A 26030-nucleotide genomic window follows, 5' to 3' on the forward strand; every position below is an offset into this window, starting at 1 on the left:
ACTTCTTAATTATTTTAATTTGTTCTGAATTATATACCAAAAAAAATCACATATTGATCAGTCATAATTGATTGGGTCAATTTTCTTAAAAGCAAAGAATTGAAAACCGCATGAGATTTCTTTCCCAATCATAGAGTCAATTGCTTTCTCAACGTTAACACCGTCATGGCCCAGAGATTTTATAGCTCCATGCATTGCTTCAGTATGGATTATGCATAATGGGCCACCTTCTGGGTAAATTCTGAGTTGATCAATTTCAGGAAAATGTACACCTAGGAGTTAAAGATCTGCAAATTGATTTCCTTAATCATACCTGTGTACCTCTTGAAAAATCTTTGTATATTCCCAAAATACGAGAACCCCAATTTGAAGAACTTTTGCCCTAGAGCAGGAGTCAGCAAACTTTTTTTTTGCAATGGGCCAGATAAGTGAATATTTTCAGCTTTCTGGGCCAGACGGTTTCCATGGCAACTATTCAGCTCTTCTGGGGTGGCATGAAAGTAGCCCTGGATGACATGTAGGAGAGTAGGCACGGCTGGGCACCAATAAAACTTCATTTCGAGGCATTGAGATTTTGAATTTCATATAACTTTCCACATCAAAAAATTATTATTTTTCTTTTGATTTTTTTCCAACCATTAAAAATGTGAAACCAGCCTTAGCTCACAGACCACACACAAGGAGGCGGTGGGCCAGAGTTTGCCAGCCCCTGCCCTGGACCCCGCCCAGACCCCTGAGATTAGCAGTTGACAGGAAAACTTAGAGGAGTCGTAAGAAAGTGTGGCACTCAAGAGTGGTTAGATTGAATTTACCTTTTATAGCATCTTTCTGTATTAGAATGGAGAGTTCTGTCTTAAAATTAGACCACCATTGGAGCTTTTTATTGTTGCTACTATTATTATTATTATTATTATTGGCATCTGATGAAACAAACATATGAAACCTCTTCCTAAAATGGTCCAAATCGCCCGGCACCCTGCTGTGGGAATGGCCTTTCAACCCCTGATGCCAGTCTTCCAGACAGCATCACAGGGTAGCACCTTTAGACTGAGAAGTTGCAAATGCCCGACTGGCTCTGGCTCAAGTCACAATGACACTTGATTAAATAAAATCACAGAATCTATGCCACCAAACTTCAAAATCTTAATAACCCCCTGCATTTATAAATCAATGACTCTGCCATAAAACACATCTGTCAATTTGAATTCGATTGTTTGGCGACTTGCTATGGAAGGCTTGGCTTCCAGACACAGAAAAAGCAAGCTTCTCTACAGACTAGGTGAGAAATTTAGAGGTGAGGCAGCCTGAACAAAACCTGACTTTACATCAGGAGTGGGCCGGGCACGGTATCTCACACCTGTAATCCCAGCACTTTGGGAGGCCGAGTTGGGAGGATCACTTGAGCCCAGGAGTTCGGAACCAACCCCGGGCGATATAGAGAGACTCCGTCTCTGCAAAAAAGTTTTTAAAAATTAACTGGGTGTGGTGGCGTGTGCCTGTGTCCCCAGCTACTCAGAAGACTGAGGCAAGAGGATAGTTTGGGGCCAGGAGTTTGAAGCTACAGTGAGCTAAGATCACACCACTGCACTCTAGCCTGGGTGACAGAGGGAGACCCTGTCTTAGTCAATCAATCAATCCATCAGGAGTGGATCCAGGTTTTATGGAGCCTGAAGTGTATACAAATTAGGGAGCTCTTGTTAAGAAAAAGAATGTAAAATTCTGAATACAAGATTATAACTATGGGGACTTAAAAAGGGCCTTGGGAAGGTAAAGAATCTCAAGTTGCAGCATTTTCACAGTCAAAGGCCTCAGTGTTTAGCTCTCAGTGGGGAGAGGGTGGGAGGTCCTGCCACAGGGGAAAGAACTTCTTGAAGAAGGGAGAAACCACCACTATCTCTTTTAAAGATGAGGATGATTCCACCTGAGACTCACGAGATCACAGGGCACTCCCTGTGCTGGCACCTCAAGCATGTAGATTGCATGTTCTCTTTAAGACAGGATGCTGTTCTAGAAAGATACACCACTCCCAAGCTTGGTAGAAAAACAGTGAAGTGTTTGTGACAAAGACCAAGCCCTTGTGTTCAACTTTCCAAATAGTCATTGGAAGTTTGAAAAAAAAACTTATTTCGCTCATCCATTCCCTATTATTTTAGGATGTACTTTTTTTAAAACTGCATTTTCGTCAATGGAGCAAAACATTCTCTTCTAAGTAAGACAAGTCAATTAAATGGTAGATTGGGTGATGGCTCCTCCCAGTGTGTTGTAGCTACCAAATCTTGTTATCTCATTTGTAATGTATGTAATTCTCATTTCATATTTGCTGTGTTTGTGTTACTGTAGTTTTGTTTTAATCCATGTTTTTCTAGTCATCATTTTTTACAGTAAAGCCCAGTTTCATCTCAAGCAAGTTGACTATGCCCAGATTAATCCTATAACTGAAGTAGCTTTGTAGTTGGGCAGGTATTTTATGACATGAAAATCTGAATGTGAATTTGGAGTGAAGCCAAGATTCCTTAGAGTCTAGTCCCAACTATTTCATTAATTCATTTCAAGGGTTTTGGTTCTTTATAATTTCTCTGAAACTCAGAATCTTCATGTAAAATGACATCATTTTAGAGCAGAATTTCTCAAACTTGAAACCACAGACTCTTGGGGAGGGGGAGAAGGTACAGAAGAAGTCTTTGGGCATATTGTTGGGAGGTAGTGTGAAAAAACACATTTTCTTTTACTCTTGGGCTTTCATTTTAACAGGAATGCTTTTAAAAAAATTATCTTGAGTATCCTGATTCATCTGAGTGACTCATTCATAACCAAGTAGTTTTGGTTATACAACCAAACAAAGGACCAACAAAAGATTTCCGTTCTCCACTTTGCAGCCATTGCAATGAAAATTGGCTGGAGAATTAAGTGGAAGTATTATTACAAGGAAAGTTTAGACATAGCATGTTGCTATGCGTGGCAAAATAAGCACTCTTGTGTTTGAACTGTGTGTGGCATCTCAGGTACCCTGGAGGGGACATTAAAAAGCACAGAACTTAGATTTGCTCCAGTGGTTGAGAGTGCCAGGGTCCAGAAGCCCTGAGTTAGATCAATGTCTAGCATGAAAGAAGAGTGTTAAATATAAGTAAATAAGCCTCCTCTCAATTCTCTAATGCACTCATAGCTCCTTTGCATGGTCTATTTCATCTAGAAATTTCTTTCCTGGCTGGGCACTGTGGCTCACGCCTGTAATCCTAGCACTCTGGGAGGCCGAGGTGGGCGATCGCTCAAGGTCAGGAGTTCGAAACCAGCCTGAGCAAGAGTGAGACCCTGTCTCTACTATAAATAGAAAGAAAGTAATTGGCCAACTAAAAATATATAGAAAAAATTAGCCGGGCATGGTGGCGCATGCCTGTAGTCCCAGCTACTTGGGAGGCTGAGGCAGGAGGATCACTTGAGCCCAGGAGTTTGAGGTTGCTGTGAGCTAGGCTGACGCCACGGCACTTTAGCGCGGGCAACAGAGTGAGGCTCTGTCTCAAAAAACAAAAAAAGAAAAAGAAAAGAAATTTCTTTCCTCCCTCTATCTGCCCCTCTTCCTGCAGATTCCAGAAGTAAAACACCTCCTTCCTCCCAAGCTGAGATGAAGTCAGTGCTTTCGGAAGATGCTGGTTTTATTGGCAGTTTTCACATTGTGATAAAGGCTTATCCGCGTACCCCTCTGCCTGTCACCCCCCCCCAGCAGCCAGCAAGCTCCAAGCGGGTGGGACTCATGTATCTTATCCACCATTGAACCCCGATATGTGGCACAGTACCTGGTGCATAGTAGGTGCATAAGAAATATTTATTAAAGGGCAATCATGATTTTTCGATGATAAGAGCTAAAATTTGTTGACTCTTATGGGCCAGCCCAGTGATAAGTGCTATATGCAGTAATCTCATTGATCCTCCCAACTGCCAAGAGCGAGGTACTGTTAGGCCCACACTGTGCAGGAAAGGGGGTGCTACGAAACTTGCCTGGCGTAAGAATCACCTGGAAACCTTGTTTTAACTGCCCACGGCCACAGCGCCGCTCTGGAAATGCCGGTACAGAGGACCTTGGTGGGAGCCTGAGAATCTGTATGTTAAATCTGGCGCCCCTGCAGAGCGTTCTGATCCAGGCAATGTAGGAAACACTAAGATAAAGAATCCGGGGCTTGGAGACAGTTTAGATGACAGCCGGATGTCACACGGCTATCAGCCCTAAGGGGTTTAAACCAGGAGCCAACGCTCCGTGCATCTGCCTTCATTCTAATCAGCGTGTTTTCAGTTGTGGTGACCTCAGCCCGACTTGCCAGCTCAGGGCTTGTCTGCAGGAAGTCACTCCCCTCTACCGCCACCCACCCATGGGGCTCGCCACGCTGTCGACACGGCAGCAGGGAATGACAAGGACACACCCTGGAAAGAGGGTGGACTCTAGCCTGCACCAGCCCTTCGTTCTACAAAATGCTCTTTCAGGGACCTATTTCTGCCCTTCCAGTGAGATGGGGAAACTAAGGCACAGAGACTGAACTCACTGACTTGCCCGGGGTCGCTCTGCTGGTCGCTGGCATCACTGCTGTTGAGCCCAGGTGCAGACCCAGCTCAGATACCCCGTTGGTCCCTACTCTCCCCCTTCCCCCAGTGCTGAGCGTCTTCCTGGGGGAAACAGGGACAAGAGTATGTTTTTCATTTTCTTTGGTTTAGTTTCCTAATTTCGCTGGATGCCTCTGACTTCATCCTGGTATCGTGGAAGCAGGAGAGGGTCCCCACAAGTCCCAAACCCGAGAATCCCAGCTCCAAGGAAGGTTACAGTTTAGTATTGACTTGGTGTGAGTTGGCAGGGCCACACTGTGATTGTCCTGGGCCCCAGGGGCTTTGGCTTACATTTGTCCCTTCCTCCCAAAAAACATATGCTATATATAATGGACACACGTTTAAAATTATATCTTATAACCACATGGGTACAAAGATGAATATAATCCAGGCTGCACTGCACTAAAATTTTTTTCTGATTTTAAAAGACATTAAAGCCCTTCATGGGCCCCTAAGTATGAACCACGAGCCGTAGTGGGTGCCATGCCCGCTGTACTGGGTGGGGGAGTTGGCCACCGTCGGTCTGGGAGATTCTAACCAAGACATAATAAATGCAAGAGGAGTTTTCATTCTGCAGGGAGAAGAAATAGGTGGGGCAGAAAGATAATTACTTATCTTTGTTTTGCCAAGTTTATTTTTTTATAACAGCTTTATTGAGATATAATTCACACACCATAAAATTCACCTTTTAAAGTGTACAATTCAGTGGTTTTTAGTATATTCTGAGTTACAGAACCATTATCGGTATCTCATTGCAGGATATTTCATCACCCCGGAAAAAAAACCCATCCCCATTAGCAGTCATTCCCCAGCCCCTCTGCCCTCACCCCCTGGCAACCACTAATCTACTTTCTACCTTGTGCATTTGCCTATGTCGGACATTGCACATAAATGCGATCGTACCATATGCAGTGTCTGGCTTTTGTGTCTGGCTTCTTTCACTTAGTACAGTGTTTTCCGGGTTCACCCATGTCGTAGCTAGCGTGTATCAGTACTTCATTCCTTTTTACAGCCAAATAATATTCCATTGTTTGGATGGATCACATTTTATCAGCTGGTAGAAATTTGGGTTGTTTCCACTGTGTTCCTTATTGGTTTAAATGTTAATATATTCAAGTTTTTAGATTTGTTTGTGAATTTTTATCATAATACCTGCTTCCTACTGGGCAGGAACTCTGTATCGGCCCCATTCACTCAGTAAACACCCCTGTGGAGCAGCCCCATTCAGGAGCTGTTATTATCATCACCGATTTAGAGAATGCAACAGAGCGGGTAAGCACCTGGCCCTGGTTATGCAGCTAGTTTATTTGGGATTTGGGATTTGACTTGACTTGAATCAGCTGGTGATGAAGATCTCATTCTGGAACTAGAATCCCATATTGGAAATCTAGTAAAAAGCAGAGTGCATTTGTCCATGTTTGTATAAAACAGAAAGAGCAGTTGAGACTAGCCCAGTGGCCAATGCGAAAGTAGCAGGGCATGGCAAGGAAATGACATGCTTCTCTCTCAGAAGAGCAGAAAAAGCGGCAGTTCCTGGCCAAGGGGCTATTCTGATCTCTGAGCAAACTAACATTTATTAAGCACTTATTGTGTGCCAGGGACTTGCTAAGCATTTAACTGCTGCCTTTCATAACCAACTCTCCAAACACCAAGAGTGGACCAGAGGAGAGCATCTGCCCGTTTACCTGCCCGTTTCTTAACCATGCAAAAATATATTTCTTTGTGTTTTTAAAACATGGTTTCTTAGGATAGTCAAGATTTTTGGGACACAGAAATTATAAGTAAAATAATACTTCGGAATAGTCTTCTGCAAACCAATCTATTTTTTCCTTTATTTTTTTCAGCTACATTAACTATAAAATTTTTAAAGAATTAAAATTTCAGAGTAGCTAAGTTTTTACTGCTGACTTTGTGGTTCTTGGGCAGTAATGACAGTCATTTATCTTGGGCTGTATTTTTCCAGTATTATCCCTGAGAGCTGTTTCACTAAATTTTGAAGGTGGAATTGGGTGTTAGCTATTAGGAAAAGGAAGACTGGAAATGTTCTGGATGCCATCGGCTAGTACAGTATTGTCAGTTTGTTGATGGGCTCATCCTGAGATGCATGTATGGGATTTTTATTGTGGTCCAAGGTGCTCTGAGGACACCACGCTTGTGCAATTGAGCCGCTGCCTTAAAGCAGCCTGTTCCCTCGTGTGCCACTGTTTCTGGTCTTCTCATTTTCTCTGCCAAAATTGTGGATCTTGGAGGCTGCAATTGATTCCGACTGCTGGGCAGAAACCCTGGACAAAAGTGCTCAGTAAATATTCATTGAACCCCTTTATTCATTCAGTAAATGTTTCCTGAGCACCTACTATGTGCCCGGTGTTGTTCTGTAAACTTGTGAGGTTTCAGTGAGCAGGAAATGATCTTGCCCTGGTGGAGTCTCCCTTCTCGTAAGGAGAAACTGACAAAGGACACATGGAACACATGGGTATGTTACACAGCGTCTTAGAAGCTGGTGGGTGCTACGGGAGGTTGGGCCTGGGCAGGGGGCTGCAGGTCTGAGCAAGTCTCCCAAAGAAGTTCAGATTGGAACAAGACTGGAAAGAGGGAGCAAGGAAGCTGTGTGGATCTCCAGGGGAAGAGAGTTCCAGCAGGGGGAACAGCCGGTGCAAATGCCCTGAAACAGGAAGGTGGCCAGGGAAGAGGAGCAGGTAGAGAGGGGGGCTGAGGGAGCATGAGTCCCTGTGGTTTGTGTGTGCCTGACATAGTTTATAACAATAACAATGAAAACAGTAATAACTATGACATTCATTCAGCAACTACCAGTCGACAAAGGGGCATCTGACGGGGGTGACCCGGGGCAGGCAGGACCCCAGCCCCCCGGGAGCTCACAGTCCAGCGAGGCAGACAAGCAAGTTGTCACAGCACACACGTGCTCCAGTGGGGGCCACAGATGCGTGTAACTCAGATGCGGAAGGCCCAGGAAGCCGAGGCAGGTGGGGGTGAGTCGAGATAACAAACAGGAGTGACACAGTTGAAATTGGGGGGTGGGGAGATGAGCATTCCAAGGTGGGCTGCATGTGCAGGTCTGGAGGGAGACAGGTCACTTGTAATTGGAGTATGTTGGCAAAAGGGAAAAGGCAAGCAGGGAAAATGTCTGGTCTCCTTGCAGAGTGTTAGCTTCTGGGAGGGTTGTTCCTTTCTGGAGAAGAAATCTCCTTTCTGGAGATTATAGCCTATGCACAAGATGATCGTGTAGTGCATCATCCAAACTGGGACACTCGTGGCAGCGAAGCGGCACTATCGCTAATTGCTCTGGGGGAACAGGTGGAGATTGGCCCTTACTGCAGGTGGAGGGCCAAGCCTGGCAGCGGTTAAAATATTGATAGTGGCTGATGCTGCCCCCTCGTGGTGGAGTGCAGCAACACAACACAGAGAGGCAAAGTTTAAAACTTCACCTCCCTGGGGGCAGTTTTCAAAGAAAAGTAACAAGTCACATGCCACAAGGCAGATCAAAGTTTGTATTGTCCTCCCAACACTTCAGGTGGAGATGAATTTATTATTACTGTAAATGTGCATATCAGTCTTTATCAATCTGTTTATTCTTGGCTTCTGTGATTTTATTCCTATTTTCAATATTAGTAGCTATGGAGATGGGAGTATTGTCTGGAACTGTGGACTCCTTCCATGTTACAGAATGTCACCCACCCCACTTTCAGTCCACGTGCATCTACTGGGCCTGACACAGTCCCGAATTGAGGAGGGTGGGTGTCCCACACCTGCCAATCATAGTACCTTGGTCAAAGTTATTGGTCTAAAGATCAGCAAACGTCTTCTGTAAAGCAACAGAAATAGTTGCTAGTCCTGTCTTATATCAAAGTCTATATATTTAAATATTCTTTAAGCTACATTACTCCTCAGTGCATATCTCTTTGGAGAAGAGAACATGCATTTTACTTCTTTGCAGACTCTTCATTAATCCAGCACTTCAAATTAAATACATTTACCATGCTGGTTGATTGATTGCAATCCATGAGCTCCTCAGACCTGCAAATGTATGAAGGGTGAATTTTATTAGATCCTGCAACAAACATTTGATCCTTAGAACTTTGAGAGGAAGGAAGGGTGGGTGTTTAGTATGCCCATTTCTCAGATGATAAAATGAAGGCCCCAAAGTCATAGATTCACCACCACCAGTCCACTTTGCTCATTGCCAGGCAGACAGTGCCAGAGTTCACCATCACACTCGACTCCCCTATTCCATTTGCGACCTTGGACTTGAGCCCCTAACAGAACAGAGAGAGAGAAGATCGAGGGAGACTCGCAGCTGTGCAACACGGCAAGCGGGTTGGCATCACGCAGAAATGAGCACAGAAGGAATGGGTGCCGGGGCGAGGCTTGTTCATTGTGTTCCAATACCCAGTGTTTGCTACTTTTAGGACTAGACCTCTTAGGTTCTTCTAGGGTTGAACAGTCACAATGTTAAAATACCAAAATAATTATAAGATGCTATAGGTTGAGAAGTCTCCTTTCCAATCTGTGTTATCCATATTCCTTATGGGTAACTGCTTTTAGATTTTTTTTTTTCATCTTAAGTGCAGTTTCCCCAGTCGCAGGCCGTGAGACAAGGATTAGACAAGGATTAGACGGGAGGCCGTTTATATGGTGATCCAGGAAACGCCTCCTAGAGGTAGTGGGGAAGTGAGAGCGGGAAGAGCGGACCCCACACAGAGTGAGCGAGCGACATTAACCACTGTGGGCAACCGGAGCTTAATTCAGCTGGGAAACCCCGGGAGACCCTGAGGAGCACGTATCTCAGAGTTACTTATCCTACCTGAGGAGCAAGGTGGGAGGGGGCTGAGGTATTCATCCACTAACTCCCCTGTTGATTGAGGACTGCTCTGGGGAGGGCAAAGGATGAACAGCCCGTCCCGGTCAGTCTTTTCCCTGGGGGCACCGTGCATGCTGGCAGCCAGAGAGGATGTGTAGGCAGAGAAGTGCAGGTGCTGCAGTGGAAGCCAGCCCAGCACGCAGCAAGGCAACAGGGGCGAGGGGAGATGGGTGGGTACCCACAGCATTTGCCGCACACAGTAGCCTCCCAGCGTTCCCTTATGCAAACACTAGCAAATGTGAACAGGTTCTTTCATTGCCCATTCCCCTTCTGCAAAAAAAAAAAAAAGAAAAAAATTGCATATTATATGTACCGTTCCATTCCTTGCTTTTTTCACCCAATACATTCAGAAGATCTTACCATCTTAGTACATAAAAACCTTCCTCATTCTTTTTTGGTATCTGTAGAATATTCCCTTGTGTGGCCCTACCATAGTTTATTCAACAAGTAACCTACAGATAAATAGTTGGGTTATTTCCAGGCATTTGCAATTTCAAAGAGTGCTACAACGAATAATCTTACACATTCTTATCTTGTATGTGTGTATCTATAGAATAAATTCCCAAAAGTCCCCCCGAGTTTTAGCTGGGTGCATGGATACTCTGAGAACACACATTCCCAGGCTCCCTTGCAGCTATGTGTGACCATGTGGCTAAATTCTGGCCAATCAGACACAACCAGGAAGTGACACATGCTCTTGTCACCTCTATAAAAGGCAACTGTTTGGCCTCCTCTTCCTCCTTCCCATGGGCTGGACGAGGGATGTGGATCTTTGCCCCCAGTAGAACACTTGATGGGATAAAAAAGCCTCCTACAGGAAGCCTTACCTGCCCACTCAGTGTGAACCTTTAATCCCACTGTATTAAAACTGTTTACTTATCTATCTTCCTGACTGCTCTGTGACTCTTTTTAAAGACTTGCTGTTGCATTGGTAAGTGTTAGCACTGCCTTGCACCCGGTGGGAACCCCATTAATGTTTGCTAAACAAATGAAGGGCTCCAGGACAGGTCCAAGGAGAAAATGTGAGGGAGACAGTGAGGCATGAGACACGGAGACAGTAACATCCTGAAAACAACTGGTCTGTAGATTTCACTGCAGCCACAAAGAAACTCATTTTTCTCAGGAGTAGGCACAACCACTGAGCACCCCAGGCCTACCCCACCTGGCCCTGGGGTCTGGAAGCTCAGAATTCCTGTTCTTGAAAAACATTCCCGCCGGGTGCGGTGGCTCACGCCTGTAATCCTAGCACTCTGGGAGGCTGAGGCGGGCGGATTGCTCAAGGTCAGGAGTTCGAAACCAGCCTGAGCGAGACCCCCCATCTCTACTATAAGTAGAAAGAAATTAATTGGCCAACTAATATATATAGAAAAAAAAATTAGCCGGGCATGGTGGCACATGCCTGTAGTCCCAGCTACTCGGGAGGCTGAGGCAGGAGGATTGCTTGAACCTAGGAGTTTGAGGTTGCTGTGAGCTAGGCTGACGCCATGGCACTCACTCTAGCCTGGGCAACAAAGGGAGACTCTGTCTCAAAAAAAAAAAAAAATTCCCGTGCAGCCTCAGGAAATTCCAAACCTGTAGGAACCAGTGGAGAATTAGAGGCTGTTTGTACTCTCTGTAAAGACCGACCCCTGTCCACGTTGTTGCCTGGCAGAATCCCCCTCCACCAGTATTTCATTTCAGAATCTAACCCGTGCAGGGGAGGGGTTGGGCTGTGGCGACGAGGAGGAAGAAGCTAGGATTTATAAAGGGGTTATTTCCCTTTTTAACTAAGACTTTGTCCTAGTGACTCTTCAACTAGTTTCTCTTCAATTTAAAAAGTAGGCCAGGTGCGGTGGCTCACTCCTGCAATCCTAGCACTCTGGGAGGCCAAGGCTGGAAGATCCTTTGAACTCAGGAGTTTGAGACCAGCCTGAGCAAGAGCGAGAACCCCGTCTCTACCAAAAATAGAAAAAGTTAGGCGGGCATGGTGGCGCATGCCTGTAGTCCCAGCTACTCGGGAGGCTGAGGCAGGAGGATCGCTGGAGCCCAGGAGTTTGAGGCTGCTGTGATGTTGGGAATGTAAATCGATACAGCCACTTTGGAAAATAGTTTCCCATTTCCTAGGAAAGGTGAATTCGAGCACATTCTGTGGCCCAGCTATTCCACGTGCCTACACTGCGCTCCTCACGCTGTGCAGAGAAGTCACCGGGGGACCTTGTTAAAATGCAGATTCTGACTCCAGCGTGTCTCAAAATGTAACGTGTGTGCAGATCACCTGGGGACCTTGTTAAAAGCAGATTCTGATTCAGCAGATCATTTTAACGTGCAGGCGAATCACCTGGGGACCTTGTTAAATGCAGATTCTGGACGTGGAGAAACTTCCACACGTGAATCAGGAAACCCATGCGAGAATGTTGATGGCTACATTGCTCATAGGCACCAAATTGGAAACCGCCCACTGGCAGTAGCAGGTGTAAAGTGTGGTACAGTCACACAAGGCAGGATGCACAAGAGTGAAAATTCTCGAACCATGGCTGCCTGCAGCAATATATTGAATCTCACAAACTAACAAAGCAAGGGAAGGAAAAAAACCCATGAAGTTCCAACAGAGGCAAAAATAAACAACGTATTGTTTAGGTGACAAAACCTTTTAAATAATAATTACACAAAATGAGAGATAGTGGCAGAAAATGGCAGAATGGAGAAGCAGCTAATGGATAGGAGTGTGTAGTATGGGAAGGGTTTCTTTTGCCCTAAGAAGGTTTCATATCTGAAGTTGGTGGTGGTTACACAGGTGTTTATTTTTTCCTTAACTTGCACAATTATGTTTTACACTCTTGCATGTGTGCAAAATTTTATGATTTAAAATTTTAAAACTTAAAGATTGCAAAAAGGTATATAGCAAGATGTCGGTCACTCAGCCTCATTGCAAATACCCCTGTCCTTATCCCCAGGGACAACTCATGTCCCTAGTCCCCTGTGCGTTCAAAAGCTTGTTTGTGTATGTGTGTGCGTGCTCATGCATGTGCATATATAATTTATGTTAAAATTTATATAGAGAGATGCTGTTATATATGTATGTAAATTATGCACAGTAGTGTAATTTGTATACTTTCTGTCCTTTGGATATTTCTCTTAATATATCTTGAACCTTCCATATCAGTGCACACAGAAATGCATTATTCTTTTTTATGGTTGCATAGAATTTATTCCATTGTATGAAAGTACCATGATTTAGTTACTTATTTTAATTATTACTCTTTAACTATAAAGTAGTATAGGAACACATTCCCTATTTTTTTTAGAAAAGAAATATTACTAAGGATAATGTTCTTTTACACAAACACACATACACACACATGCAGAAAATTTAGGTTCTCCAATCTTCTGTCCCCCAAATCACCCTCCCCACCCCCCTGCTTGCTTAAAAGGCAGCCAGCCAGGGTGTATTCTCTAGCACTTTTTTGTCTGTATTTACATAAATACATATTTCACCACTGAAAAATACATCAATTTGAATGTGTGTTTAACTATATCTATGGAACTTGCCTTTTTCCTTTAATGCAATATATCTTAGAGCTCTAGCCATGCTAGTATTCATAAATGTGGCTGATTATTTATATCTGTTAGCTGTTATTTCATGATATGGCTAAACTTCAGCTTCACCTAGCCATTTCTCTATCGTTAGATTTTTAGGTTTTTTCTCAACTTTTTTGCTGTAACAGTGGTATTGCAACAAACAACCCTGGACAGTCCCCGCTGTGCGCATGTGCAAATACTTGTTTATCTGGAGGAGGATAGATGGAAAGCAGAATGGATAGATTGGCAGGTACATTTAAAAATGTATTGCCCTGGAAATGACCATAAACATTCACGCTTCCACTAGCAACGCATTAGAAAACCAATTTCCCTGCACTCCTGCTAATTGATGTTATCAGCATTTTTTATTTTTATTGATCTGATAGGTGAAAGGGGGGAGTTCCCGGTTTTACTATTCATTCCCTCATAATTAGTGAGGTTGAACGCCTCTTCAATGTTTCTTGCCCAGAATCTGCATTTAACAAGCTCCCCAGGTGATTCCTCTGCACATTAAAGTTTGAGAAGCACTGAAGTCAGGGTCTGCTTTTTAACAAGGTCCCCAGGTGACCTGTACACACGTTAAATTCTGAGACGAGTTGGAATCAGAATCTGCATTTTAACAAGGTCCCCAGGTGATTTCTGTGCATGGTTTTAGAAGTGCAGAGTAGGCGCGGAAGAGCTGGTCATGCTCAGCATATCTGTGTTTAATCCTTTCTATTCTGACAGGCGAAAAACAGTCTTTTGGTTTATTTGAACTTGCATTTCTTTAATCATCAGTGTGCTTGAACACTTAAAAAAAATTTTCCATGACATATTTTTCTTCTCTTCTGGGAGCTGCCTGGTTACTGAATCTCCTTGCTTTGCTTGAGACATACCAAAGTTGTCCTCTTTTGGAGACTTTGCTGCTGCTAGTCCCCTTCCCAGAAATGCTGTCTCCCTGGTTCTTCCCAGGGCTGGCGCTTAACACTGGTGCTTTAGCTTGAAGGTCACTTATGTTAATAGTTAAACTCAGCCACCTGCCTCGACCACCCAGCCACTCCCGATCACAGCACCCCCTGGTATTTTGATCATAGCACCTATTACTATCTGTCTGTCTTGTGCATCCATTCATCGGTTGCCTCTCTGACCGCCCTGCTGGACCCTGTCTTGGACATCGCTCTACCTCCAGCACCTAGAACAGAGCCAGGCAATAACGTGGGCTCAAAACATTGTTACCAGATGAACAAATGAATTTCTGACACAGGTAATCATGAAGAAATAAGTTTGCTCCTGTCTAGGTTCATGGCCCTTTGGGGAATTACTTGTACCTGGATAAACTTTTATTCTTTCATTCCTGTATTCATATGGGGAGCAGGAGCAGTAACAATGGAAGAATGTTTGGGAAGGAGAACGTGACTTCATCAAGGTGCTCCCACCTTGGGAGGCCCAGGACAGTCAGAGACAACATTCTACTTTATTTTTGTCTCCTTCTTTTTTAAAAAAGAGAAAGTAAGCTTTACTCATTTAATTTACGGATCACAACTGGTATGAAAGCATGGGAATTTTGCAACTCAGAAGAGTAATGGCACCCATGTGCTTGTCTGTTTCAAATCTATTTCCATGTGAAACAGAATACCTGTGCCTAGTTAACTGGAATGACCAATTATAGATGGGTGTAAGCTATTTGTATAGATAACTGGAACTCTTACCCTATTATGATTTTTAATACTTTAGAGAGCACTGCCTCTGTACTAGACGTTGTTCCGTGCCCTTTACGTATATAAATCCATTCATCCTCACACCCACGCTGCTGTATTGACATTGCCATTCTATCAATGAGAAAGGCAGGGCATGGAGCCGCTTTTGAAAGATCGCACAGCCAGGAGGAAGTAACAGAGCCAGGATTCTAACTCAGGCTGGCTCCAGTCTGTGGTCTCAGTTATGACGCTATACCGCCTCTGGAATCTTTATGATTTTTTTTTATTTCAGCATAATATGGGGGTACAAATGTTAAGGTTACATACGTTGCTCTTGCCTTCCCTCCCCCCTCGAGTCAGAGGTTCAAGCGTGTCCATCCCCCTGACAATGCACATCGCACTTATAATGTGTATATATATATGTATCCATCCCCTCCTCTCTCTTTATGACGTTTTGTAAAGAGAGGTAGATTCTCCTGGTCAGTACCAGGAGAATCTTTTGTATAATTCAGAGGTGCGCTGTTTATCTCTTGACAAAATGCCGAAGAGTTATCAAAATCACAGATATTCTCCATTGTTCTTTTGCAAAGTGACAAGTGTTGAAAACTTATTGAAAATATATTGACTTTCTGTGTGAAGAACGGGGACTACCTAACAAGCACACACACAAAAAAAATCAGGACAAAGGTGATATGTAAAGAATGAGGAAGTCACTAGTTTTCAAGAGAAACATAATATGGAGAAAGTATTTTTAAATGCATGTTTCGCCATGATTTCCTTGTTATGTGATACCGTTGCTAAAAACTATGAATGAAAAGCTGTCACCTATAAAAACCTCGATCTATGTGTTTAAACTTAGCAACAGAATTTTCTAGTCTGTTGAAAGGTCTTCTAAAAAAAGAGCTTCCGTGGGTTTGAAATCTGGTAAAGATGCGGTGTGGTATAGTGATGTGTCCTCTTCAATTTAATTTGCAAACCTCCTGTTTATGAGGGAAGATGAAAAATTGCTAGCTGGATTTCAAAACACAGAATAGCCCATTTGTATAATTGTCAAATGGGATTAATGGAGGAGAATCATGATTCATTAAGCATAGCCAGTGATACTTTGCTTTCATTTAGATCTACATACCCTATAAGTTATATGTTTTCAATTTGTCAATTGTGACCCTTAAACTTAAGCCATTAAACCCAAAAATGGTAATACACTTAATTTAGGTCTTGAACTTTGAATGGATGTTCTGCAAAATAGTAAAACGATCCTTTCAAAAATTAATCAGTTGTCATTTTATCTGTAGAAAACATTAATTTTAACTTTGTTTTTTTGTTGAAATTATACATCCAGGGAAAATGCAAATCAAGACCGTAGCGAGATACCGTTTTATGTCAATGTGGTTGGCAAGCATTAAGACATTTATAATGCCAAGCTGGGAAGGGATGTGACTCTGCATCATCTCTTATACCCTGCCAGGGGAAGTATAAATTGGTGCAGTCACTCTGGCATTCCCTTGTACCACCCAAGGTATACATTCACTCAAGGGAAACTCTGACGCTGTTTAGAAAGATCATAGATCACAGCAACAGTGGACACAGTAGCAAAGACCTGGCGAAGGCCCTGGTGCCCACCCACAGGACAGTAGATGGATAAACTGTGGTATTTTCACATGGTGGAATATTACAAACCAGTCAAAATGGATGAGCAATGACAGCAATTTGGATGATCTTAGCAAATAATATTAAATGGGAAAGAAAGTAATTCCCAGGAGACTATATACTCTTTTTATGAAGTGCTTTAAAAATTTATATTGTATATATTTTCAGGAATACATGAAGGTGTGCAATAAGACTTATAAAAACAAAAAGCAGGCCAGGCATGGTGGCTCACGCCTATAATCCTAGCACTCTGGGAGGCCAAGGCGGGTGGATCACTCATGGTCAGGAGTTCGAAACCAGCCTGAGCAAGAGCGAGACCTGTCTCTACTATAAATAGAAAGAAATTAATTGGCCAACTAAAAAAAACATATATAGAAAAAATTAGCCAGGCATGGTGGCACATGCCTGTAGTCCCAGCTACTTGGGAGGCTGAGGCAGGAGGATTGCTTGAGCCCAGGAGTTTGAGGTTGCTGTGAGCTAGGCTGATGCCACGAGCCCAGGCAACAAAGTGAGACTCTGTCTCAAAAAAAAAAAAAAAAAAAAAAAAGCAAAGCAATGAAATATGTAGGATTCAGGTTGATGGTTATTAAAATGGGGAGGGGGGGGACATAGGTTGTGGTGAAGGTCCTAGTTTTGAGGGCGTAGGTTCCCTGGCACTTATTTAAACCCAGAAGCAAACAACCCAGCAAATGTAGGCTAGCCACAGATCCGTGATGATAATGCCGTCATGTGCTAAGAATCGATCGCTCCAACTGTATACACCGGAGGTGAAATGATGTACACACAGCAAATGCAACACACACGCACACCTCCAGCAGCATAAAGGGGTGTCCGGTGTCTCCCACCCGCGTCCCTCTGTGCACCCCGTCGTTCAGCTTTTCCAGAAGCAATGACTGTCCCCAGTTGAAGCTGTCTCTCTCAAATGGAGACGCGATAAACAGGAACACGTGTGTGTACTGGCAAACGTCCTTACAAATGTGTAGCTAGACACACTCCCCAAAGGAAACTTCAAAAATTGTTTAAAACAATTTTTTTTTTTTAAGTCTCGGAAATTTAACCTCAAGTGACTTCACCTGGCATTACACAAACATCCCTAAGTTGATTTATAACCTGAAAAATCAACTGGACATTTGAGGGAAACGATCAGCTTTTGAGAAATGTAAACAATTAGTAAAAAGCGTTCTTCTCGCAGGCCCTGCCCGGGGTTTGCCCGCCGGAATCTCACGGGAAGGGCTAGCACCTGCGCTGCGCAGCGCACAGGGCCCGCGCAAGCCGTCTGTGCCCAGCGTGCCATACAACTGTCCCGCGGCGCTGCTGGAAATACAGATTCTCTTGTCTCAGCCGCATCTGAAACGAAAGGAAAAAAATTAAAAAAAAAATTTCATTAAGTAAATAATATTTTTAAATTAAAAAAAATAATAATGATAAAAGAAAAAACATACAGATTCTCAGGCCCCGCCCCAAGGATTCAGAGCCGAACCTGGCTGGGTCTTTTTCCACACGAGCTCCCACGTGACTCTCAGGTTCCGGCAGGCTTGGGGCGCAGCCCCGTCTTAAGTAACTCCCCAATTCTAAGAAAGTAAACACCTGGGGAGGTAGGTGGCTTTCTCGCTCCCCGTTGGATGTCGTTCATGCGGTGCCAGGAGGGGTCCCCCCGGGGTCTGTCTCATCGAGGTCCCAGCCAGTCTGAGCGCGAACGCCAATTAGCTCAGCCCCCGGGGCCTCGGCTCCGGCGCCCCGGTTGGCCCCAGTGGCCTCCCCCGTGGGGTCCCGGACCCCGCGCGCAGCCGCCGGGCGGGAGCGGGGCGCGCCGCGTAAAAACGCACCTTCCCTGCCGCGCCGCCTGAACGCACAGCTTTCGGAACCGCATTTTCAGCCGGCCTCTCCGGGAACAGCGGTCCACGCTGCAGCTGGAGACACTCGGGTCTTATTTAAATTTAAATTTGAATATGCAGCCAAGGTTGCGAGCCCCGAGTGGAGGTCGCGCCTTCTCAGCCGTGAATGCACACCAGACTAACCCGGGGAGCTTTTTGAAGGCGTTTGCCAAGGCCCAGGCCCCCGCGCAGGCCAATTAAGCGCGGAGCTAGACGCGCGGCCCGCGAAGCCGCCGCCGCCACAGCCCCACCTGGGAGCTCGTTAGGAATTCCGAAGCTCGGGCCCCACCCCAGACCCACTGAGTCAGAATCTGCATTTTAACGAGGTCCCCAGTGACTCGCGCTCGCATTAAAGTTGGAGGAGAGCTGTGCTTCTGAATTTTTAATGGGCGAACGAATCACCTGGGGATCTCGTTAAAATGCAGACACGGTTTCTCAAACTTTAATGTGCATGCGAATCACCTGGGGGTCTTGTTAAAATGCAGATTCTGACGCGGCGGGTCTGGGGTGGAGCCCGAGAGTCTGCATTTCTAACGAGCTCCCGGGTGGCGCGGGGTGCCCGGGACCGGGGCCGTCATCCTCGGGACCCCCGGGGCCTGGCTCCAGGCCAATCAGCCGTCAGGACTGTTGATAAATCGCGCTGCCGGGCCGAGGAGCACGAGTGCCGGGACATGCGCGCTCCGGCCGAGGGGGGGTAATTTCCGAACTCCGGGAAATCGTCGCGTGAAGTAGGCCACTCCTAGGGACTGGCCCGGAGCCCCGTCCCCACGCCATGTCGCGGCGCAAGCAGGCCAAGCCCCAGCACCTCGACTCCGAGGAGCCGCGGCCTGCGCGCGGGGAGTTGGCGGAGGCGGCCCCGCAGGTGGCGGGGGAGCCGGGTGAGTAGCGCTGCGGACGCCCCCCACCCCCGGGGAGGGGGGCCTGGGGAAAGCTTCTCAAGAGGACGTGAGCGGGTTACAGGGACGGAGAAGAGGGCGTGGAAGGGTGGCGGAAGCTTCTAACTTGAGTCCTGGGGACCCGGACCCGGGCGCCTCGCCCCCCGCGCCTTTGTGAATTCCAGCCCCTTGTAAATGCCACCCTTCTCCGGCGAGCCGCGCCCCTCCCCGCGTGGGCTCCTCCAGCCACTCCCCCGAGCGCTCGTCGACGACAGTTCGCTCCCAAACAGGCTGCAGAGGCGCTCCTCGGCCCCGCGCAGACGCTGTGCGGGGTGCGCGGGCACCCGAGTCCGCGGCCTCCGTGGCGCTGGCTTCGGCTGCGCGCCCGAAAGCCTGGCGCCCTGGCCGGGGTGGGGGCGCGTTTCCAACGTGCTCGAGAGAAGGCCTCACCGAGGAGGGGAGACCCGGAGGGTGTGCGGGGGCGAGCCCGAGCCGTGGAGGCTGCGGGGGGAGGACGAGCCCGGCGGAGGGTGCGCTGGCGCGGAGGCCCGGGCGTCCGCGCGGCTGGAGCCTGGAGGAAGTCGGGGAGGTCCGAGAGGTGATTTTGGGGGGGGGGTGGCCGCAGAGACATGGTCGGGCTCTGCAGGTCCCCTCGCCGTCTCGTGGACACAGACAGGCTGATCCGGGTCGGGACGCGGCTGGGTAGACGAGACCTTCGGCTACCCTAACCCCCAGGGCAGCACTTCTCACCCTGTGGTCCCGTGACCTCCACCCCGAAGAGCCTGCGGGAGGGGAGCTTTTCCAATCAGCCGAATTCCTCCGTCGCCCTCGCGCACACACCCGGCGGAGCGGCGGGGCTGGGGCGGGGATCGGCATTTCTGAGTCGCTTCTCCTTATCTTGCGGTGATTGAGACCCGGTAGGTTCCTGCTTTCTCTTCCCCTGCCCTCCCCCACCCGGGCGGTTAGCTGATACCTTCTCCTTACGGGGGTGCGGAGAGGGGTTTTAACTGGACTTCCTCCTCCTCCCCCGAGTTTTCCCGGCACGGAAAGGGAGAGGGGTAACGTGGGGTCCCCTCTCCGAGGAGGCTCACACCTTCTTGGGGGGGGGGCGAAGGAGGGCGTCTGAGTCTCTTGCGAGCCAGCTTCCAGGACCGCCGGGTGGGCTTTGATCACGCCTTCCCGAGGAGGCGGCGCAAGGGCGTAGTTTAATGAAGGTTCTCGGAAACTAATAGTCTGTATTCAGAAATACAGCCCGTTCAGATGGAACTGCCATAACCGAAGTGCCATACGCCCCGCTGTGCCCGCGGCCTAGAATGGGGACGGGCGGCGTGGAGGTGTGTGACCCTCGGGGTGAGGGGTGGGGGGTAGTAGGGCTGCTGAATTATTTGGGGAAGGCATTTAGGGAACAAATGTTGAATGAATAAGCAAGGGCTGGAGTTCAAAGTCAGCATGCTAAGCTACTTATCCCTGATGACAGCGCTTTCTGGAACCGTACCCAGTGTCGCGGGGTACAGGCGGGGCGTTGGCTTCTGGGGTGCGCCTCCCTGTGGGAGGGGAACGTACACCAAGCCCGCCCAGCACTGTGCTTCAACCCCAGGCGCTGCTTCGGAGGAAAAGCAGTCTTCCGACCGATGTCTTATCCTAGCGTCTTAGATACCGAGAAAGGAACCACCTCTAAGGTTGGGCCCCTCTTAATTTGCAAGTGGCTTTTCCAATTCAAGCAGTTGGAGGAAAACATAATGAAAAAGGTTAATCGGTGGACTTCCCATCAGCAGTGAAATTACCAGCAGGGAGACAACCTTCCCTGGGAAACCCCAGCCCTTTCTCAAGGAGTTAAGATGCTCGGTGTCCTGAACGAGTTTCTGACGGGCAGATGGGGCCCACCCCCATTGCACACTCAGAGGGTCTCTCCCCCGACTTGTACCTTTCTCCGAGTGTGGCCTTCAGACCTTTCTTGGCTTCCTGGTTGTTTGAAGATGTGAGGCCCCTCCCACCTCCCCATCCCAGGCTCTTCCTGGGCCGTCTTCAGTGTTGGGTACCATTCTGACAGCTTTAACCCACCAGTCTCCCTTTTGCCTGTTTGCATCGAAAACATTTCCCTTCCCGTGAGAATCTGGTGGCTCTGTGTGTACATCGGTGGATGACACTAATAACACTGAACCTCGTGCGTCAGTCTTTGACCATATCTTTGACATGTACTGAAGAACTTCATCTTAGCCTATGAGGAAGAGGCCATAATGCCCATTTCTTACAGATGTGGAAACTGAGGAACAGCAGTTATAACTTACCCGAGACGCACAGCTGATACATGGTGGAACTGAAATTTGAAACTTAGCACCTGGCTTCCCCTTTGGTTCCTTAAACCACTGTTATGTATACAACCTCATTTGGACACCGGTCTTGCTTGGCTTCTGTGGAGTTAAAAACCCTGGAGTTTGTTTTCTGTCTTACTGTGCGAATTGCGAGGTGGTATAAGGCTTTGTTTGTGTCTTGCCCCTCGGGGCATGGCAGCGGGCTGCAGTTCTGGCAAGTGTGGGTTCTAACCAGCTGAACGTGTCCAGCCCTGCGACCTCAGGCAATCCCCTGGGCCAGTTTCTTCCTTGGGCACGGAGCAGCAGCAGCACCAACTGAGAACTCATTCGGAGTGAAAAGTCGCTGGCTCTACCCTAGACCTACTGAATCAGGAGCTGTAGAGGCACACCCAGACTGCTTGCTTTTTTAATAAGCCATCTAGCCAGTTCTGGTGCGCACTCATGTTTGAGAACCACTGGCTGTGGGTTGCGCTTCTCGGATCTTAACGTGCGCAGGAGTCACCTGGGGGTCTTGTTGAAAGCGCGGACTGCTTCTGCAGGTCTGGGGTGATGCCCGAGACTCTGCATTTCTAACAAGCTCCCAGGTGATGCTGGCGCCCTAGGGACCATCCTTTGAGTATCAAGGATTTAGAGTCATGTAACAATCACCCAGCAAGTGCTTTAAAGATGCAGGTCCCTGGGATCTACCCACCTCCACTCCAAGTCTCCAGTGAGCCTGAGAAACTACCTAACCCCTGACTTAGGTGATTGGGACATAGGCGATGTCAGGATTGTTGGGGGAGGGGGAATCACTGGGAATAGGACTGGTGCAAGCTTTCTCAGCCCTGGCACTGAGACATTTGGGGCCGTATACTTCGTTCTTATGGGAGCTATCCTATACACCATAGCATGTTTAGTAGCATCTCTGGCCTCTACACACCAGTTTCCACCATCACACCCATGTATGCAAATAAGATCGTGACAGTCAAATGTCCCTAGGCATTGCCAAATGTCCTGAGAGCAGGATGGCTCCCAGTTGAAAGACATTGGACTAGATCACGTTAAGGGGTTTTAAGCACCGAGACTACTTGGGTGTGACATTCACAGCTCTACTCAACTGGGACGTCTGAAGCTATGTAGTTATGAGCACTTGCTCAACTCGGACTGGGCACTGCACTGAGAATTTGCTTCATCTTGATTAACTGCAACTGAGGCACATAAGTTATCCCCCTCACTGATGAATAAACTGATCAGAAAGGTTGAGTAGTTTGCAGTAGTCACACAGCACATTAACTGAGCAAACCCTCTGCCTAGAACTGAAGCTCTTACCCAACTTCTCACAGCAAGATTTCTTTACCTGCTACAAACATTTCAACAAGGATAGAATCTACCCCTTATAATCTAGGGCCAAAAAATTCCTAGACCTTGACTCTGATTCATAAACTAGTCAGTATCTCTGAGATTTTAGATATTAATAGCACCTTTTTTCTCATGGATTTAAGTATTGGGGGTCAGGTACTTTAGAATCTTTTAGGTGTGCTTAGTCTCTGCTATAGAAATTCTGAAGCCAGCCTAGCATGGTGGCTCACGCCTATAATCCTAGCACTCTGGGAGGCCGAGGCGGGAGGAGGCTTGAGCTCAGGAGTTGGAGACCAGCCTAAGCAAGAGTGAAACCTTGTCTCTACAGAAAATAGAAAAATTGGCTGGGCGTGGTGGCTGACACCTGTAATCCTAGTACTCTGGGAAGCCGAGGCAGGTGGATCGCTCAAGGTCAGGAGTTCAAAACCAGCCTGAGCAAGAGCGAGAGACCGTCTCTACTAAAAAATAGAAATTAACTGGCCAAGTAAAAAAAAAAAATACATATATGTATATGTAGAGAAAAAGCCCGGCATAGTGGTGCATACCTGTAGTCCCAGGTACTTGGGAGGCTGAGGCAGTAGGATTGCTTAAGCCCAGGAGTTTGAGGTTGCTGTGAGCTAGGATGATGCCATGGCACACTAGCCCAGACAACAGAGTGAGACTCTGTCTCAAAAAAAAAAAAGAAATTAGCTGGGTTTTATGGCACATGCCTGTAGTCCCAGCTACTTGGGAGGCTGAGGCAGAAGGGTCACTTGAGCCTGGGAATCTGAGGCTGCAGCAAGCTACCACGACACCATTTGCACTCTACCCAGGGCAACAGTGAGACTCTGTTTCAAACAAAATTTTGAAGCCTATGTATTAGATTGAAATATGAAGTTTGACCATTTTGGCTAACAGAAATTACAATTTCACATGGTTCAGCCCCCCTAAAAGGGAGTGACGTAGTGAACTCTCGCCCATTGCCCAACTGCAGCTAATTGCATGTGGCCAGTCCTGTTTCTCCTTATACCAACTATTCCCCTGCTCTGGGTTATTTTGAAGAAAAACATTGTACAACTTGTTGCTATTTCAGCAATCATCCCTAAGCCATGAGCATACTCTTTAAAAAGTCTTATTTTTGTACAAAAAAATATAAAACCCTTATATCGGCCGGGCGCGGTGGCTCACGCCTGTAATCCTAGCACTCTGGGAGGCCGAGGCGGGCGGATTGCTCGAGGTCAGGAGTTCGAAACCAGCCTGAGCAAGAGCAAGACCCCATCTCTACTATAAATAGAAATTAATTGGCCAACTAATATATGTATATAAAATTAGCCGGGCATGGTGGCGCATGCCTGTAGTCCCAGCTACTCGGGAGGCTGAGGCAGGAGGATCGCTTGAGCCCAGGAGTTTGAGGTTGCTATGAGCTAGGCTGACGCCACGGCACTCACTATAGCCTGGGCAACAAGCGAGACTCTGTCTCAAAAAAAAAAAAAAAAAAAAAAAAAACCCTTATATCCCACTTCCGGTTTGAACAAACACGCTTCTCGCTGTCCCAAATGGTTTTTATGATGTGCTTAAATCAGGAGCTGGGTAAGGTCCCGATATTGCAGATCCTGTCTCAAATCTGTCTCTGGTTTTCTCCTCCATCTTTCAAGTTATTAAAACAACTGTGTTTTATCCTGGCGATCGGTGATGTGTGGTCTATGACCTTTTGCCGGCCTGTGGGCAAAACAAATCAAAAATTGAGAGTAAGCACAGGGAGGGGGAAGAAGAAAAATAACAATTTGACATTGCCATGGCATTGAGTTTTCTGTTTAACTTTTGGGCTTTTTTGCATTGTTTCCCTTTTCTCCTAATTGATGTTTATTATTTTTTATGAAAGTATTAGCCTGGGATGGATCAGAATTTGTTTGGAAAAGCCTGTCTTCACGTCGTTTGAGAAGCATTCAAATGTTGTGAAGTTTTTTAGTCCGGATTTTGCCAGTAGTTTCCCTGTTGTGTTACCGTGTCTTTCTGTCCCCTATATTTCCTGGAAGTTGTGCTTGGAGGACAAAGACTTTGCAAGACTAGAATGTTATGGGGCTTTTTTTTGTTTTTTTTTTTTAACTTCTTCGAGAATTGGTGAAAGGAGATGAAATAAGCCCAAATCTATAGTCTAAGACCTACCATGGCGGTTATATTTGAGAAACTAAAACGTCATTCTTCAATTTCAGCATCAGAGCTAGATAACGATGTCCCAAGAGCAGCCGGCCTCTCTGCTGAAAACAGCGACACCGAGAAGGTCCCTGCCATCACCCTTCCCTCAGAATCGAGGGAACAGACAGCCACCCTTGGAGAGAGGACATTCAACTGTTGCTATCCAGGTAGAGAACAAACAACACGCTGAGCCGCCTCTCTGTGCCAAGCCCTGTTTTGCAAGCTCTGCGTGAATTCCCTCGCTGAATCCTCACGTTGCTGTCGTGTTCACAGCACCTGGGCATCCACGTTGGCACACACACCTTCCCTGTGGGTCCTGAGTCCTGTAGCATCCAGAGCTCGGCGTGTGACTCACCTGAACGTCGGGTTCATGGTAGCTTCCACCTTGAGGCTATGTTTTAAGAAGAGCTGTCTTTTTTTCTCTTCTAGGTTGCCACTTCAAAACCGTTCATGGCATGAAAGATTTGGACCGCCATCTAAGAATCCACACGGGTAGGTATGCGTTCACTTGCTCAAGGGTTCAGTAAGAAAACAAGGAAGCAGGTGTATGAATTAAGTACTAGGTATAGGGTGATGAGAGCAAGACAGTCTCTGCCTCCTCTGCCCCATGAAACTCAGTCTAGTGGGATGGGCTTGGGGGAGAGGGCAAAAGTGGCACGAGATAAAAATGATGGAGGTTGCCAGAGGGTGAGCTACAGAGAGGCCTGTGTAGCCACAGGAACCTTAGAGAAGAGCAGTAAGGTTGCTGCTTAAAGGTACCCTTTTTTAGGGCAACCAGCTGCGGAGAAGAGAGAAATAAGAGAAGCAGAAGCAAAGGAGTGCCCTGGCCTATACCCCGATCTAGGGTCTGCAACTATGGTCCATGGGCCGACTGCAGCCTGCTGTCATGTGCCTTTGTTTACCTGTTGTCGGAGGCTGACCTGGTACTACAGTGGCAGAGTTGAGTAGCTGCTACATGGGACCATATGGGGTACACAAAGCCCAAAACACTTACCCGGACCTTTGTGAAACTTTGCCAAGCCCTACTCTATCGTATAAACCCTCTGTTTGTTCCCCTGAGCAAGGATGTTAGTTTGTTTTCACGGAAACCAAACTCAGTGGCTTAA

General features: G+C 46.8%; 1 protein-coding gene across 2 annotated transcripts in view; it reads left to right on the forward strand.

Moving 5' to 3' along the window:
• The window catches only part of ZFP64 (ZFP64 zinc finger protein), an 80104-nt gene that overhangs the window by 41114 nt on the left and 12960 nt on the right, over window positions 1–26030 (forward strand). The window contains exons 1-3 of one of the 2 annotated variants that reach the window (XM_076010861.1): window positions 18861–19102; window positions 24942–25091; window positions 25354–25416. In XM_076010861.1, coding sequence (XP_075866976.1) covers window positions 18997–19102; window positions 24942–25091; window positions 25354–25416 — 319 coding nt within the window. In that variant the 5' untranslated portion in view covers window positions 18861–18996. Of the gene's footprint in view, window positions 1–18860; window positions 19103–24941; window positions 25092–25353; window positions 25417–26030 lie in introns of those variants that run through there. The other variant, XM_076010860.1, reaches the window with a different exon arrangement.

Source organism: Microcebus murinus, chromosome 16, assembly GCF_040939455.1.
Source record: "Microcebus murinus isolate Inina chromosome 16, M.murinus_Inina_mat1.0, whole genome shotgun sequence".
Classification (NCBI taxonomy): Eukaryota; Metazoa; Chordata; class Mammalia; order Primates; family Cheirogaleidae; genus Microcebus; species Microcebus murinus.